The 17,991-nt window shown below is 41.7% G+C and overlaps 1 protein-coding gene across 8 annotated transcripts in view; it reads left to right on the forward strand.

The window, feature by feature from the left end:
- The window catches only part of chd6 (chromodomain helicase DNA binding protein 6), a 156,010-nt gene that overhangs the window by 129,643 nt on the left and 8,376 nt on the right, over positions 1-17,991 (forward strand). For 7 of the 8 annotated variants that reach the window (XM_070444300.1, XM_023983761.2, XM_070444224.1 and 4 more), the window contains 2 exons: positions 6,651-6,794; positions 17,884-17,988. In XM_070444300.1, coding sequence (XP_070300401.1) covers positions 6,651-6,794; positions 17,884-17,988 — 249 coding nt within the window. The remainder of the gene's footprint in view (positions 1-6,650; positions 6,795-17,883; positions 17,989-17,991) is intronic. The other variant, XM_023983744.2, reaches the window with a different exon arrangement.

The raw sequence follows: 17,991 nt of genomic DNA on the forward strand, positions 1-17,991 counted from the left end.
TCTAAAAGTTTCATGTATAATAAGCTGTATTTTCAAATCAACATTTATTATGAGTATTTTCTGTGAATTTCATGTGTCTCTCTGCAATATCACTTGCAAAATGTTTTGAACTACTGAATCCTAACAACGCCAAATGTAAAATAAGATTTTTGGATATAAATAGAACTTTACCGAACCAAAACATACATGTATTGTTTAAACATTCAAGTCCTATGGATGTTCATCTGATGAAGATCATCAAAGGCTAGTGATTCATTTTATCTCTATTTGCTGCTTTTTGTGACTCCTCTCTTTGGCGGAAAAATGGCTGGGTTACTGTGACTGGTGGTGTGACCTAACATAATCGTTTGTGGAGCTTTCGCTGTTAAAGCATTTTTTAAATCAGGACACTGTGCTGGATTAATGAGAATTTTATCTTTTATAATGTTGCCTAAACTTGTTATGTTTGAGAAATTTTGATTTATGAAGGATTCTGTTGTTTTATTTTGGCGCCCTGCAATTTTATTGGCTGTTGGCAAGCGGGAACCCCAGTTCCTAGACAGGTTTAATACTTTAAGCGAACACCGTGGGCTAGCAGTGCCTAGCTTGCTAGGTAAGCTACTAGCACACGGTGTTGCCCCCCGCTCCTGTGCTACCGAGGAAAAACCGTGCATGACAGGACGAGTGAGGACCACTGTATATCGGTGTCCCCAGCCTCCTGTAGCGCAGCAGACTGGAGGCTAGGGCAAACTTGTGTACTACAACCTTGTAGTTAGCGACCACCGTGTGCTAGCTATCTTGGTGTCTCCCTCGCCTCCTGCCTGCTGGTTACCGGGGTCCTCCGTCAGGACTAGCTGGCTAAGGCTAAAACACCTGCCCTCGCCATCGATAACAAAACTGAGGGAAAACAGTGCCCAAATGTGGCGTCTTTGTCGCGGGTGGCATCAACATTATTGCATTAAATGCCACATTATGTAGTTACGAATGCGCCCTCGCCTCCCCGCTGTCCTACTAAAAAAAATGGGACCAATTAGAAGTATAAAAGAGTTCCTGCAGATGCAGGAAAGCCCACAGCAGGAACGCACCGAATCGCATGCCAACCAATGCACCCTTCTTGAATGAACATGCGGCAATTAGAACTGAAAAAACTCCAGGCCCGATTAGAATGTTAACATGAGTCACCAGAGTCTCTCTGCGTTTGGATTTGGAACACGTTAGCCTATAGTGTGCTGAGGCCTATAGTTCATGTCTCTCCCTTTGAGATGTAGTCCCGCAAAGAACATAGCGTTTGCCTCCGGCCAATGTAACAGTGTCCGCTAATAGGCTATGTTGCTCCAAGGGTCGGGGATATCCGAAGAATACTCAGCACGCAGTAGTCTCGCCTGCACTGCCTAGAGACAGACGACAAGCAAATTGAATGGAATTTTCACCTTTTTTTAGGTGGAAAAATACATCTCAACAAGGTAATTACTGAATGAAGTGCCTCATACGTTACCACGGCACCGCCGTGAATCGATTATCCCTGTTCCACCGTGTCCAGCACCGTTTCTGTAGCGATGAAAATGTCCATCGAAAAAACTTCATTCGCACTCGATAGCAGCTCCAAAGACTGCTTTTGATTAATTTTGGCGTTAGCGCTCGGTTCTGTGAAGCGGGAATCTGTGTTAATTATGGCCATTCGTTCTCTCCTGTCTGTGCAGTTGGATCTTGCTAATCACTGGTGTTGAGTAGAGCTCCATCTTGGTGCGCGTGCAGCGTGAACCTGCTAGTCTGCACCTGAGAGTACACACTCGCCGGTCGCTGTTCGTATGATACAAATACCAAATATCGTTTGCAAAACATCTATTGCATCAGCCATTCATACAGCTTTATTCAGTTATGAATTACATATCAATAGCCTACCCCATAACAACACAAATGGCAAAGGCATGTAATACTATACTAACAAATGAGTCTGCAATGTTTACAGTCCTATGCGCACTACTATTCATTGTATATCAGTCAGTCAGTTTCAACACTCCTTCCTTACTGACTGTAATTAGCTTTTGAAGTGATGTCTTATTGATTGTTTGTGGAGGTTGTGTTTGTGTGTTGGTTGTTCGAATGCTGGAATTATAGGCGTTGTGTGGCTAGTGTGCGTCCCCTATATAGTGTTTTTTACTAACTTTTGAATTAGGGGCTATTTGTAGGTAAAAAAAATATATATATATATATGTTTTCAAGTTTTTTTAAAACCAGTTTATTACTCTGATACGCATAAAATAGTGATTTTAAAGTTAGGTCTCTCAAGTGTGAACTAAGTGTTAGCCAAGTCTTTACCTTGTCAAATGGAATTATCTAAGTAGTGACCCAAAAGGTTAAAACTACAAAACAATTATTTAACCCCTGTCTCCTCTCTCTCTCTTTCTCCCCATCTCTCTCTCTCTCTCTCTCTCTCTCTCTCTCTCTCTCTCTCTCTCTCCTCCTTTCTCTCTCTCTCTCCCTCTCTCTCTCTCTCTCTCTCTCTCTCTCTCTCTCTCTTCTCTCTCTTCTCTCTCCTCTCTCTCTATTCTCTCTCTCTCTCTCTCTCTCTCTCTCTCTTCTCTCTCTCTCTCTTGTCTTCTGTCTCTGTCCTGTCTCGGCTCTGTCTCTGTCTCTTCCTCTCTCTCTCTCTCTCTCCCTGTCTCTTCCTCTCTCTCTCTCTCTCTCTCTTTCCCTGTCCTTCTTCCTCTCTCTCTCTCTCTCTTTCCCATACCTGTCTCTTCCTCCTCTCTCTCTCTTCTCTTTTTTTCTTTCTCCCCATACCTGTCTCTTCCTCCTCTTCTCTCTCTCTCTTTCTCCCCCATACCTGTCTCTTCCTCTTCTCTCTCTCTCTTTCTCCCCAATACCTGTCTCTTTCCTCTCTCTCTCCCCTTTTTCTCCCCCTATATTACCGTCTCTTCCTCTCTCTCTCTCTCTCTCTTTCTCCCCCATACCTGTCTCTTTCTCTCTCTCTCTCTCTTTCTCCCCATTACTGTTCTTTCCTCTCTCTCCTCTTCTCTTCTTCTCCCCATACCTGTCTCTTCCTCTCCTTCTTCTCTCTTTCTCCCCATACCTGTCTCTTCCTCTCTCTCTCTCTCTTCTTTCCTTCCATACCTGTCTCTTCCTTCTCTCTCTCTCTCTCTTTCTCCCATAACCTGTCTCTTCCTCTCTCTCTCTCTCTCTCTTTCTCCCCATACCTGTCTCTTCCTCTCTCTCCTCTCTTTCTCCCCATTACCTCTCTCTCTCTCTTCTCCTCTCTCTTCTTTCTCCCCATTACCTCTCTCTCTCTCTCTCTCTCTCTTCTTTCTCCCTCATACCTGTCTCTTTCTCTCTCTCTCGTCTCTCTCTCTCTCTTTCTCCCCGCATTACCTCTCTCTCTGCTTCTCTCTCTCTCTTCTCTCTCTCTCTCTCTCTCTCTCTCTCTCTCTCTCTCTCCTCTCTCTCTCGCTCTCCGCTCTTTCTCCTTCATCCTGTCTCTTCTCTCTCGCTCTCTCTCTCTCGCTCTCTCTCTTTCTCCCTTTTCTCTCAATTCAATTCAATTCCAAGGGGCTTATTGGCATGGGAAACGTGTTGTTAACATGCCAAAGCAAAGGAGTAGATCATTGTATTGTTTATTTCACTTTGATGATTAACAGTAAACCATTACCACCTACGGAGTTTCAAAACGCATAAAGACATTACAATGTCAATTATGTGTATATATACGGTTGTAACAATGTACAAATGGTTAAAGTACACAAGGCGAAAATAAATAAGCGTCCAATATTGTTTTAGAGAATTTGGCAGTAGTCCAACCGGCTACACAACCGCAGACCACTTCAGCCCAAACCTCCACATCCGGCTTCTCCACCTGTCTGAGGAGGAGGTAGAAGGAGGGGGGCCTGGCTACCAAGTCGGTGGGCTTATGACCTCCAAGGCCCATAGATTAAGAGGCCCATAGATTAGAGCCTAATGAATGTATTTCCTTTGACTGATTTCCTTATGTACTGTAACTCAGTAAAAATATATATAATTGTTGCATGGTGCGTTCATATTTTCTTCAGTATAGTTAAATTCGATCTTTAGAAAGAGGAGAGGTGCTGTGATACTATGTTTTTTTTTTGTATCTGTATTTTTTAAGCTGAACTTTATATTTTTGCCTGGTAACCTCTGGTACCAGAGCATTCCACGATGACATGGCTCTATATATAACTGAGCAATGCATTAAATCCGTTTTGGTTTGGGATCATTTTATTTTTATTTTTTTGTACCTTTATTTAACTAGGCAAGTCAGTAAGAACAAATTCTTATTTTCAATGATGGCCTAGGAACAGTGGGTTAACTGCCTTGTTCAGGGCAGAACAAACTATTTTTACCTTGTCAACTTGGGGATTCGATCTTGCAACCTTTAGTGCGTGTTTGGTGGATTATGTATGTCTGTTTGAAGTGTTTGCAAAAAGATTATACAAGTGGGTGGCATTTAAAACACACATGTTTCTATTTCAAGACTATCATGCATTTTGTTGATGTTAGTTCTGTGTGTGCAGTTAAGGGCAAGAGTACTGCTTTTTTTTGAGGCAACTGCAGCTATACTAGGGTTTCTTTGCTGCACCTGACCATATTACCGGACAGTAATCAAGATGAGACAAGATCAAAGCCTCGACAACTAGTACAGAAGAACATATTTCTATAACAACTTAACTCTCCCCATGTTCACAACGACTTTGTCAATATGACTTGAACATGATAACTGACCATCCAGTGTTGCTCCTAGGAGTTCATCTTTTCTTTCAATGGTCACACAATTTATGCACAACTTCAGTTGAGGTTTAGGTCTAGAATGCTTTGAACCAAATACAATGTTTTTGGTTTTATGCATTTAATTGCCCATTTTGACACTGACTGTAACTCCTTGCTAAGAGTCTCAGTGAGCTCACTGGCTGCAGGTGCTGATGTGTACAGTCGTGGCCAAAGTTTTGAGAATGACACAAATATTAATTTTCACAATGTCTGCTGCCTCAGTTTGTATGATGGCAATTTGCATATACTCCAGAATGTTATGAAGAGTGATTCGATGAATTGCAATTAATTGCAAAGTCCTCTTTTGCCATGCAAAATGTACTGAATCCTAAAACATTCCACTGCATTTCAGCCCTGCCACAAAAGAACCAGCTGACATGTCAGTGATTTCTCGTTAACACAGGTGTGAGTGTTGACGAGGACGGAGATCACTCTTTCATGCTGATTGAGTTCGACTAACAGACTGGACGCTTTAAAAGGAGGGTGGTGCTTGGAATCATTGTTCTTCCTCTGTCAACCATGGTTGAGGATTTTGCTGCCAGTAAGATTGCACCTAAATCAACCATTTATCGGATCATCAAGAACTTCGAGAGCGGTTCAATTGTTGTGAAGAAGGCTTCAGGGCGCCCAAGAAAGTCCAGCAAGCGCCAGGAACGTCTCCTAAAATTGATTTAGCGCGGATTGGGGCACCACCAGTACAGAGCTTGATCAGGAATGGCAGCAAGCAGGTGTGAGTGCATCTGCACGCACAGTGAGGCGAAGACTTTTGGAGGATGGCCTGGGTCAGGAAGGGCAAAGCAAAGAAGAACGTCTCTCCAGGAAAAACATCAGGACAGACTGATATTCTGCAAAAGGTACAGGGTTTGGACTGCTGAGGACTGGTGTAAAGTAATTTTCTCTGATGAATCCCCTTCCGATTGTTTGGGGCATCCGGAAAAAAAGCTTGTCCGGAGAAGACAAGGTGAGCGCTACAATCAGTCCTGTGTCATGCCAACAGTAAAGCATCCTGAGACCATTCATGTGTGGGGTTGCTTCTCAGCCAAGGGAGTGGGCTCACTCACAATTTTGCCAAGGAACACAGCCATGAATAAAGAATGGTACCAACACATCCTCCGAGAGCAACTTCTCCCAACCATCCAGGAACAGTTTGGTGACGAACAATGCCTTTTCCAGCATGATGGAGCACCTTGCCATAAGGCAGATAACTAAGTGGCTCGGGGAACAAAACATCGATATTTTGGGTCCATGGCCAGGAAACTCCCCAGACCTTAATCCATAAGAACTTGTGGTCAATTCTCAAAAGAGGCGGTGGACCAAACAAAAACCCACAAATTCTGACAAACTCCAAGCATTGATTATGCAAGAATGGCCTGCCATCAGTCAGGATGTGGCCCAGAAGTTAATTGACAGCATGCCATGTGCGGATTGCAGAGGTCTTGAAAAAGAAGGGTCAACACTGCAAATATTGACTTTTGCATCAACTTCCTGTAATTGTCAATAAAAGTCTTTGACACTAATGAAATGCTTGTAATTATACTTCAGTATTCCATAGTAACATCTGACATAAATATCTAAAGACACTGAAGCAGCAAACTTTGTGGAAATTAATATGTGTGTCATTCTCAAAACTTTTGGCCACGACTGTAGTGTGCAATTGTCAGCATACATGGTCATTTTAGCTTCTTGTAAGACAAATGGCAAAATATTTGTGAAAATAGAGAAAAGTAGCGGCACAAGGAAACTGCCCTGAGGGATACTGCACTGTACATACCTGATGTTAGAGAAGCTTTCATTGAAGAATACTCTTGAGTTCTATTGGATAAGTAACTCTCCAACCACGTGATGACAGGTGATGTTGTAGTGTGCTGATCTTGCCAAATCTGGGGTTTCAGTCTCCTGGCGCAGCGATGTTGCACAGCTTTGTGGAGCGGCCCAAACAGCGGAGACATCGCTGCAAAGACCCCACCAAGCTGGACGTCAACTCCCTAACAGGGGAGGAGAGGGTGCCCGTGGTCCACAGAAGCACTGGCCGCAGGGTAACCTTTTTGACACACAACCACACACCAACACTGATGCACAAGCACACTTAACATCACTGACATGAATCATGTTTCCATTCAACCATATGAGAGTAAAGTACCTGTCGGATAAAAAAACTATGTTTTAGCGCGATGTTCCAAATGCCTGCATCGCAAGAATCTAGTTTTATTTTATATTTTTTCAATTGTATGAATGTTTGTCTTTTTGGTCTCCTTTCTTTTGCTCCTGTGCTGTGTGCACTGTGCAACTTCCAACAGAATTGGTTGATTCCCCTTCTAACGATACCCTTTTTATGTCTCAACTCCCAAAATTTAGAACAGAGCAGACCCTAATAAAATGGGAGTATCAGTGAACATGACTGGAATATTAATGCTCAGTTTCTGTCGCGCGCAGCATTGCGGTACCACGCACTGCTAGCAGCATTTTAGCCACTTGATTTCAACATCTAAACAAAGTGAACAGGCCATGTTGTTCAAACAACAGTTCCACTGTTCTACCTTTGTTAACAAGCAAATAGATCCAAGTTGGCTTTAAATTTAAAGATTAGCTAGCTACTCACTAGCATGTGGGCTTGTGCTTGAGAGATTGTTCATGAGACCTGTGTTAATTTTCTATAATGCCTACTACCAGAAGTTGGTCATTATTAGTGGATGTGCATGGTTCTGATTTTTTTATAGACATACTTGAAAGCAAGATCAGTCATTATTGCAGAAAAGTAGGTTAACCTCCTAGAGTCTGTCTGCTCCCCCGCGAAAATCGAATTACCATAATAAAAGTTCAAGCTAGAGTGATATGTTATTTTTTGCATTGGAATCGTGTCAAACCACCGCACCTGCCGATTTCGCACTTCTACATCTGCAGTGAAAGGTGACAGCTAGAGCGTCCAAACAGTTTGGGCTACGCAGTTAGCGCTAGGAAAAAATCTATGGAAGTATACAGTACCAGTCAAAAATTTGGACACCTACTCATTCAAGAGTTTCTTTATTTTTACTAATTTCTACATTGTAAAATAATAGTGAAGACATCAGACCTATTAGATCAAACAGGGAATCATGTAGTAACCAAAAAAGTGTTAAACAAATTTAAATATATTTATATTTTTGATTCTTCAAAGTAGCCACCCTTTGCCTTGATGACAGCTTTGCACAAATCAAGATGGTACATTCGGAAAGTATTCAGACCCCTTGAAATTTTCCACAATTTGTTACATTGATTGGATTTTTTATTTTTATGGATTTTTTTTATTTATTTTTATCTACACCCCATAATGACAAAAATAAAACAGGTTTTTAGACATTTTTGCAGATTCATTAAAAATAATAAACGGATCACATTTACATAATTATTCAGACCATTTACTCACTACTTTGTTGATGCACCTTTTGCAGCAATTACAACCTCGAATCTAATGGGTATATGACGCTACAAGCTTGGCACACCTGTATTTGGGGGGTTTCTCCCATTCCTTTCTGCAGACCTCTTAAACTCTGTCAGATTGGATGGGGAGCGTCGCTATTTTCAGGTCTCCAGAGATGTTCGATCAGGTTGAAGTCCAGGCTCTGGCTGGGCCACTCAAGGACATTCAGATACTTGTCCCGAAGCTACTCCTGCATTGTTTTGGTACCCTTCCCCAGATCTGTGCCTCGACACAATCCTGTCTCGGAGCTCTAAATCAAATCAAATAATTGTATTTGTCACATGCCCCGAATAACAGGTAGACCTTACAGTGAAATGCTTACTTACAAGCTCTTAACCAACAATGTCGTTTTATTACAAAATAAGTGGTAAAATAATTATTAAAAAGCAACAATAACGAGGCTATATATATATATACAGTGGGGAGAACAAGTATTTGATACACTGCCGATTTTGCAGGTTTTCCTACTTACAAAGCATGTAGAGGTCTGTCATTTTTATCATAGGTACACTTCAACTGTGAGAGACGGAATCTAAAACAAAAATCCAGAAAATCACATTGTATGATTTTTAATAATAATTTGCATTTTATTGCATGACATAAGTATTTGATCACCTACCAACCAGTAAGAATTCCGGCTCTCACAGACCTGTTAGTTTTTCTTTAAGAAGCCCTCCTGTTCTCCACTCATTACCTGTATTAACTGCACCTGTTTGAACTCGTTACCTGTATAAAAAGCACCTGTCCACACACTCAATCAAACAGACTCCAACCTCCTCACAATGGCAAGACCAGAGAGCTGTGTAAGGACATCAGGGATAAATTGTAACTGTACAAGGCTGGGATGGGCTACAGGACAATAGGCAAGCAGCTTGGTGAGAAGGCAACAACTGTTGGCACAATTTTAGAAAATGGAAGAAGTTCAAGATGACGGTCAATCACCCTCGTCTGGGGCTCCATGCAAGATCTCACCTCGTGGGCATCAATGATCATGAGGAATGTGAGGGATCAGCCCAGAACTACACGCAGGACCTGGTCAATGACCTGAAGAGAGCTGGGACCACAGTCTCAAAGAAAACCATTAGTAAACACACTACGCCGTCATGGATTAAAATCCTGCAGCGCACGCAAGGTCCCCCTGCTCAAGCCAGCGCATGTCCAGGCCCGTCTGAAGTTTGCCAATGACCATCTGGATGATCCAGAGGAGGAATGGGAGAAGGTCATGTGGTCTGATGAAGACAAAAATAGACGTTTTGGTCTAAACTCCACTCGCCGTGTTTGGAGGAAGAAGAAGGATGAGTAACAACCCAAGAACACCATCCCAACCGTGAAGCATGGAGGTGGAAACATCATTCTTTGGGGATGCTTTTCTGCAAAGGGGACAGGACAAACTGACCGTATTGAGAGAGGATGGATGGGCCATGTATCGCGAGATCTTGACCAACAACCTCCTTCCCTCAGTAAGAGCATTGAAGATGGGTCGTGGCTGGGTCTTCCAGCATGACAACGACCCGAAACACACAGCCAGGGCAACTAAGGAGTGGCTCCGTAAGAAGCATCTCAAGGTCCTGGAGTGGCCTAGCCAGTCTCCAGACCTAACCCAATAGAAAATCTTTGGAGGAGCCGAAAGTCCGTATTGCCCAGCGACAGCCCCGAAACCTGAAGGATCTGGAGAAGGTCTGTATGGAGGAGTGGGCCAAAATCCCTGCTGCAGTGTGTGCAAACCTGGTCAAGAACTACAGGAAACGTATGATCTCTGTAATTGCAAACTAAGGTTTCTGTACCAAATATTAAGTTCTGCTTTTCTGATGTATCAAATACTTATGTCATGCAATAAAATGCCAATTAATTACTTAAAAATCATACAATGTGATTTTCTGGATTTTTGTTTTAGTTTCCTTCTCTCACAGTTGAAGTGTACCTATGATAAAAATTACAGACCTCTACATGCTTTGTAAGTAGGAAAACCTGCAAAATCGTCAGTGTATCAAATACTTGTTCTCCCCACTGTATATATACAGCGTCAATGTGCAGGGGCACAGGTTAGTCGAGGTAATTAATGTAATATGTACATGTAGGTAGAGAAAGTAAATATGCATAGATAATAAACAGAGAGTAGCAGCAGCGTAAAATGGGGGGGGGTTAATGCAAATAGTCGGGCTAGCCATCATTTTTTATCTGTTCTTGAGTCTTATGGCTTGGGGATAATAGCTGTTAAGAAGCCTTTTGGACCTAGACTTGGCGCTCCGGTACCGCTTGCCGTGCGGTAGCAGAGAGAACAGTCTATGACTAGGGTGGCTGGAGTCTTTGAACATTTTTAGGGCCTTCCTCTGACACCGCCCGGTATAGAGGTTCTGGATGGCAGGAAGCTTGGCCCCAGTGATGTACTGGGCCGTAAGCACTACCCTTTGTAGTGCCTTGCGGTCGGAGGCCGAGCTGTTGCCATACAGTGATGCAACCATTCAGGATGCTCTCGATGGTGCAGTTGTAGAACTTTATGAGGGTCTGAGGACCCATGCCAAATCTTTTCTGTCTCCTGAGGGGGAATAGGCTTTGTCGTACCCTCTTCACGACTGTCTTGGTGTGTTTGAACCATGACAGTTCGTTGGTGATATGGACACCAAGGAACTTGAAGCTCTCAACCTGCTCCACTACAGCCCTGTCGATGAGAATGGGGGCATGCTCGGTCACCCTTTTCCTGTTGTCCACGATCATCTCTTTTGTCTTGATCACAGTGAGGGAGAGGTTGTTATCCTTGTACCACACTGCCAGGTCTCTGACCTACTCCCTATAAGCTGTCTCATCGTTGTCTGTAATCAGGCCTACCACTGTTGTGTCATCTGCAAACTTAATGATGGTGTTGGAGTCGTGCTTGGCCATGCAGTCATGGGTGAACAGGGAGTACAGGCGGGGGACTGATTAATTATGGTCAGATCTGCCAAATGGAGGGCGATGGAGAGCTTTGTACGCGTCTCTGTGTGTGGAGTAAAGGTGGGGTTCTTCCCCCCTCTGGTTGCACATGTAACATGCTGGTAGAAATGAGGTAAAATTGTTTTGTTTCCTTGCATTAAAGTCCCCAGGCACTAGGAGCGCCACCTGGATGAGCATTTTCTTGTTTTCTTATGGCCGTATACAGCTCGTTGAGTGCTGTCTTAGTGCCAGCATCGGTTTGTGGTGGTCAATAGACAGCTACGAAAAATATAGTTCAAAACTCTCTTGATAAATATTGTGGTCTACAGCTTATCGTGAGATACTTTACCTCAGGCGGGCAAAACATAGAGACTTCATTAATATTAGATTTCGTGCACCAACTGTTATTGTCAAATATACACAGACCGCCACCCCATGTCTTACCGGAGGCAGCTACTCTATCTTGCCGATGCACGGAAAACCCAGCCATATAACTCTTGTCTCTTCTTCATACAAATGACGGGGATTTGGGCCTTGTCCGGTGTCTGAAGTAAATCCTTTGCGTCCGACTCATTAAAGAAAAAATGTTTGTCTAGTAAGAGGTGAGTAATCGCTGTTCTGATAATCAGAAGCTATTTTGGTCATAAGAGACGGTGGCAGAAACATTATGTACAAAATAAGTTAGAAATAACATGAAAAAATACACAATAGCACAATTGGTTAGGAGCCTGTAAAACGGCAGCCATTATACTACTCTACGGACAATTTTTTTCGACCTCATTGCTTGGTTTTTGCTCTGACATGTACTGTCAACTGTGGGACCTTATATGGACAGGTGTGTGCCTTTCCTAATCATGTCCAATCAATTGAATTTATCACAGGTGGACTCCAAGTTGTTTAAACATCTCAAAATAACGTTTTGCTTTGTCACGAGGGGTTTTGTTGTATTTAAACCATTTTAGAATAAGGCTGTAACGTAACAAAATGTGGAAAAAGTCAAGGGGTCTGAATACTTTCCCAATGCACTGTATATTGGGAATCGCCCATAAGTTTGAAAAAAATCAAGATACGATTTTCAAGCCATATCGCCCAGCCCTACAACAGGCCTGATGGAAACAGCAAATTTTGGAAACAGCAAAAACTTTCCTAAATGTCATCAAAACAAAATACGTTCCTCAGTGGTGGATACTTTTTTGGTCTGAATTAGATACAGTGCCTTCACTGTACTCCTTGACATTCTACATTTTGTTGTGTTGCAGCTTGAATTCAAAATGTATTAAATATGTTTTTTTAGATCTAACCAATCTACACACAGTACCCCATAATGACAAAGTAAAAACATGTTTTTTGACATTTTTGCTAGCTTATTGAAAGTGAAATACAAAAATATCTAATTTATGTAAGTATTCATAGCCGAGTCAATACTTTGTAGAATCACCTTTGGCAGCGATTTACAGATGTAAGTCTCTAGGAGCTTTCCACACCTGGATTGTGAAACATTTGCCAATTTATTCTTTCAAAAAAAAATTACAATCTCTCTAATTAGTTGTTGATCATTGCTAGACAACCATTTTCAGGGATTGCCATAGATTTTCAAGTCCTGTCAAAACTGTAACTCGGCCATTCAGGAACATTCACTGTTTTCTTGGTAAGCAACTCCAGTGTAGATTGGTCTTGCGTTTTAGGTCATTGTCCTGCTGAAAGGTGAATTAATCTCTGTGTTTGATGAAAAACAGACTGAATCAGGTTTTCTGCTTGTATTTTGCCTTTGAATAGCTCCATTCCATTTATTTTTCTTGAGAAACTCCCCAGTCCTTAACGATTACAGGCGCATAGTCATAACATGATACAGCCACCACTATGCTTGAAAATATGCAAAGTGGTACTCCGTAATGTGTTGTATTGGATATGCCCCAAACATAACACTTTGTATTCAGCACAAAGTTTATTGCTTTGACACATTTTTTGCAGTTTTACTTTAGTGACTTGTTGCAAACAGGATTAGAGGTCGACCGATTATGATTTTTCAACGCCGATACCGATTATTGGAGGACCAAAAAAGCCGATACCGATTAATCGGCCGATTTTTTTTTATGACACTTACAACAATACTGAATGAACACTTTTTTAAACTTAATTTAATACATCAATAAAATCAATTTAGCCTCAAATAAATAAACATGTTCAATTTGGTTTAAATAATGCAAAAACAAAGTGTTGGAGAAGAAAGTAAAAGTGCAATATGTGCCATGTAAGAAAGCTAATGTTTAAGTTCCTTGCTCAGAACATGAGAATATATGAAAGCTGGTGGTTCCTTTTAACATGAGTCTTCAATATTCCCAGGTAAGAAGTTTTAGGTTGTAGTTATTATAGTATTTATAGGACTATTTCTCTCTCTACAATTTGTATTTCATTAACCTTTAACTATTGGATGTTCTTATAGGCACTTTAGTATTGCCAGTGTAACAGTATAGCTTCCGTCCCTCTCCTCGCCTGGGCTCGAACCAGGAACACAACGACAACAGCCCCCCTCGAAGCAGCGTTACCCATCACTCCACAAAAGCCGCGGCCCTTGCAGAGCAAGGGGAACAACCACTCCAAGTCTCAGAGCGAGTGACGTTTGAAACGCTATTAGCGCGCACCCTGCTAACTAGCTAGCCATTTCACATCGGTTACGCCAGCCTCATCTCAGGAGTTGATAGGCTTGAAGTCATAAACAGCAGAGCTGCTGGCAAAACGCACGAAAGTGCTGTTTGAATGAATGCTTACGAGCCTGCTGGTGCCTACCATCGCTCAGTCAGACTGCTCTATCAAATCATAGACTTAATTATAACAGAATAACACACAGAAATACGAGCCGTAGGTCATTAATATGGTCGAATCCGGAAACTATCATCTCGAAAACAAGACGTTTATTCTTTCAGTGAAATACGGAACCGTTCCGTATTTTATCTAACGGGTGGCATCCATAAGTCAAAATATTCCTGTTACATTGCACAACCTTCAATGTTATGTCATAATTACGTAACATTCTGGCTAATTAGGCGGCCCAAACTGTTTCATATACACTGACTCTGCATGCAATGAATGCAAGAGAAGTGACACAATTTCACCTGGTTAATATTGCCTGCTAACCTGGATTTCTTTTAGCTAAATATGCAGGTTTTAAAAAATATATACTTCTGTGTATTGATTTTAAGAAAGGCATTGATGTTTATGTTTAGATACACATTGGAGCAACGATACGCACCACATCGATTATATGCAACGCAGGACACACTAGATAAACTAGTAATATCATCAACCATGTGTAGTTAACTAGTGATTATGATTGATTGATTGATTGTTTTTTATAAGATAAGTATAATGCTAGCAAGCAACTTACCTTGGCTTACTGCATTCGCGTAACAGGCAGGCTCCTCGTGGAGTGCAATGTAATCAGGTGGTTAGAGCGTTGGACTAGTTAACTGTAAGGTTGCAAGATTGAATCCCCCGAGCTGACGAGGTAAAAATCTGTCGTTCTGCCCCTGAACGAGGCAGTTAACCCACCGTTCCTAGGCCGTCATTGAAAATAAGAATGTGTTCTTAACTGACTTGCCTAGTTAAATAAAGATTAAATAAAGGTGTAAAAAATAAATAACAAAAACGGCCAAATCGGTGTCCAAAAATACCGATCTCCGATTGTTATGAAAACTTGAAATTGGCCTCAATTAATCGGCCATTCCGATTAATCGGTCGACCTCTAAACAGGATGCATGTTTTGGAATATTTTTATTCTTCCATTTCATTGTCATGTAGGTTAGTATTGTAGCGCAACTACAATGTTGTTCATCCATCCTCAGTTTTCTCCTATCACAGCCATTAAACTCTAACTGTTTTAAAGTCACCATTTGCCTCATTGTGAAATCCCTGAGAGGTTTCTTTCCTCTCCGGCAACTGAGTTAGGAAGAACACCTGTAGCTTTGTGGTGACTGGGTGTATTGATACACCATCCAAAGTGTAATTAATAACTTTACCATGCTCAAAGGGATATTTAATGTCTGCTTTTCAAATGTTTTACCCATCTACCAATAGGTGTCCTTTTTGCGAGGCAATGGAAAACCTCCCTGCTCTTTTTGGTTGAATCTGTGTTTGAAATTCATTGCTTGACTGCGGGACCTTAAAGATAATTGTATATGTGGGGTACAGAGATGAGGATGTCATTCAGAAATCATGTTAAACACTATTATTGCACACAGAGTGATGAGTCCATGCAACTTATTATGTGACTTGTTAAGCAAATGTTCACTGCTGAACTTATTTAGGCTTTCCATAACAAAGGGGTTGAATACTTAGTGACTTAAGACATTTCAGCTTTTCTGTTTAATTTAACTGGCAAAAAAATGTAATAAAAAAATACCTACTTCCACTTTGACATTATGGGGTATTGTGTGTAGGCGAGTGACGACAACATCTCTAATCTCAAAATCTCTTTAATCTATTTAAATTCAGGCTGTAACACAAAATGTGGGAAAAGGGGTGAATACTTCCTGATGGCACTGTATGTGACAAATGGCAGTGGAAATACTTTTTCAAGCAAATGTTGTGTGATGTTACGTGTTCCTCCCACAATGACTTGGGAAAGCATGTACAGTGCATTTGGAAAGTAGTCAGACCCCTGGACTTTTTACATATTTTATGTTACAGCCTTATTCTAAAATGGATTAAATAAATAAAAATCCTCGTCAATCTACACACAATACCGCAAAATGACAAAGTGGAAAAAAGGTTTTTAGACATGTTTGCAAATGTATTAAAAAAATAAATAAACGATACCTTATTTACATAAGTATTCAGACCCTTTGCTATGAGACTCGAAATTGAGCTCAGGTACATCCTGTTTCCATTGATCTTCCTTGATGTTTCTACAACTTGATTTGAGTCCACCTGTGGTAAATTCAATTGATTGGACATGAAAGGCACACACCTGTCAATATAAGGTCCCACAGTGCATGTCAGAGCAAAAACCAAGCAATGAGGTCGAAGCAATTGTCGGTAGAGCTCCGAGACAGGATTGTGTCGAGGCACAGATCTGGGGAAAGGTACCAAAAAATGTCTGCAGCATTGAAGGTAACCAAGAACACAGTGGCCTCCATCATTCTTAAATGGAAGAAGTTTGGAACCACCAAGACTCTTCCTAGAGCTGGCTGCCCAGCCAAACTGGGCAATCGAGTTAGAAGGGCCTTGATCAATGAGGTGACCAAGAATCCGATGGTTACTCTGACAGAGCTCCAGAGTTCCTCTGTGGAGATGGGAGAACCTTCCAGAAGGGCAACCACCTCTGCAGCACTCCACCTAACAGGTCTTTATGGTAGAGTGGCCAGACCTCAGTAAAAGGCACATGACAGCCCGCTTAGAGTTTGCCAAAGGGTACCTAAAGGACTCTCAGACTGTGAGAAACAAGATTCTATGGTCTGATGAAACCGAGATTGAACATCCCCACAGCACGATGGCAGCATCATGCTGTGGGGATGTTTTTCAGCGGCAGGGACTGGGAGACTAGTCAGGATCGAGGGAAATATGAACGAAGCAAAGTACAGAGAGATCATTGATGAAAACCTGCTCAGGACCTCAGACTGGGGCAAAGGTTCACCTTCCAATAGGATAACGACCCTAAGTACACAGCCAAGACAATGCAGGAGTGGCTTCGGGACAAGTCTCTGAATGTCATTGTGTGGCCCAGTCAGAGCCTGGACTTGAACCCGTTCGAACATCTCTGAAGAGACCTAAAAATAGTTGTGCAACGATGCTCCCCATCCAACCTGATAGAGCTTGAGAGGATCTGCAGAGAAGAATGGAAGAAACTCCCCAAATACAGGTGTGCCAAGATTGTAGCATCATACCCAAGAAGACTCAAGGCTGTAATTGCTGCCAAAGGTGCTTCAACAAAGTACTGAGTAAAGGGTCTGACTACTTATGTAAATGTGATATTTCAGTTTTTTATTTGTAATACATTTGCAAAATGTTATAAAAACCTGTCTTTTCATTGTAGTTATGGGGTATTGTGTGTCAATTGATGTGGGGGGTAAAACTATTTAGAATAAGGCTGTAACGTAACAAAATATGGAAAACGTCAAGGGGTCTGAATACTTTCCGAATGCACTGTTCAGTTTATTAGGCTGCAGAGGAAATAAGAACTTCACAGGGTGGTGAAAGTGCACGCTGAGCTTGATGCTAATTTCCAAATACTTTTTGATGGTCTTAATTTGTATGATGGTGATGGTGTTTGGCTGCCAATTGACAAATACAAATTATCTTGCTCTTATCCATAATTTCATCACCCTCTGCATTGTACCCTGTCTGGGAACTGTTGGCTACACCATACCAGAGTTGGCACATTTGTTATTTATTGCAAAACTTTTTGTGGCAAAACCATCAACTGTTAAAAATGGGATGGAAACACATAACTTGTTTTTTATTTGGTAAATGAGGAGTTATTATACGACTAAGTTCTTTTTGATGGAAACTTTACAATATTCGCTTGAAAGTCTAGCTACTTAACAGGTGAATGAAGACACTTCTCCCCACCCAACTGTACTACTTCACATTGATCAAATACACTCCTTTGATAAGACATAACTTTCAGGAATTTGCATGAAATGTAATGTTTGACTTGCTTTGACAAGATAACAACCTGAATTACACACAAATGCATCAGTTATATTTATGGTATGTGTGTGTGTACAACTGATTAAGGGCTGTATATTCCTGTTCTGTAGCTTGGGGGTGCTATGGCTCCAGCAATCAAGGAGCTCTCCCGATGGCTGGATGCGAATACTGAGTACTACGTGGCACCCGACTGGGCAGATGTTGTGAAACACTCTGTG

Source organism: Salvelinus sp. IW2-2015, linkage group LG1, assembly GCF_002910315.2.
Source record: "Salvelinus sp. IW2-2015 linkage group LG1, ASM291031v2, whole genome shotgun sequence".
Taxonomy (NCBI): domain Eukaryota; kingdom Metazoa; phylum Chordata; class Actinopteri; order Salmoniformes; family Salmonidae; genus Salvelinus; species Salvelinus sp. IW2-2015.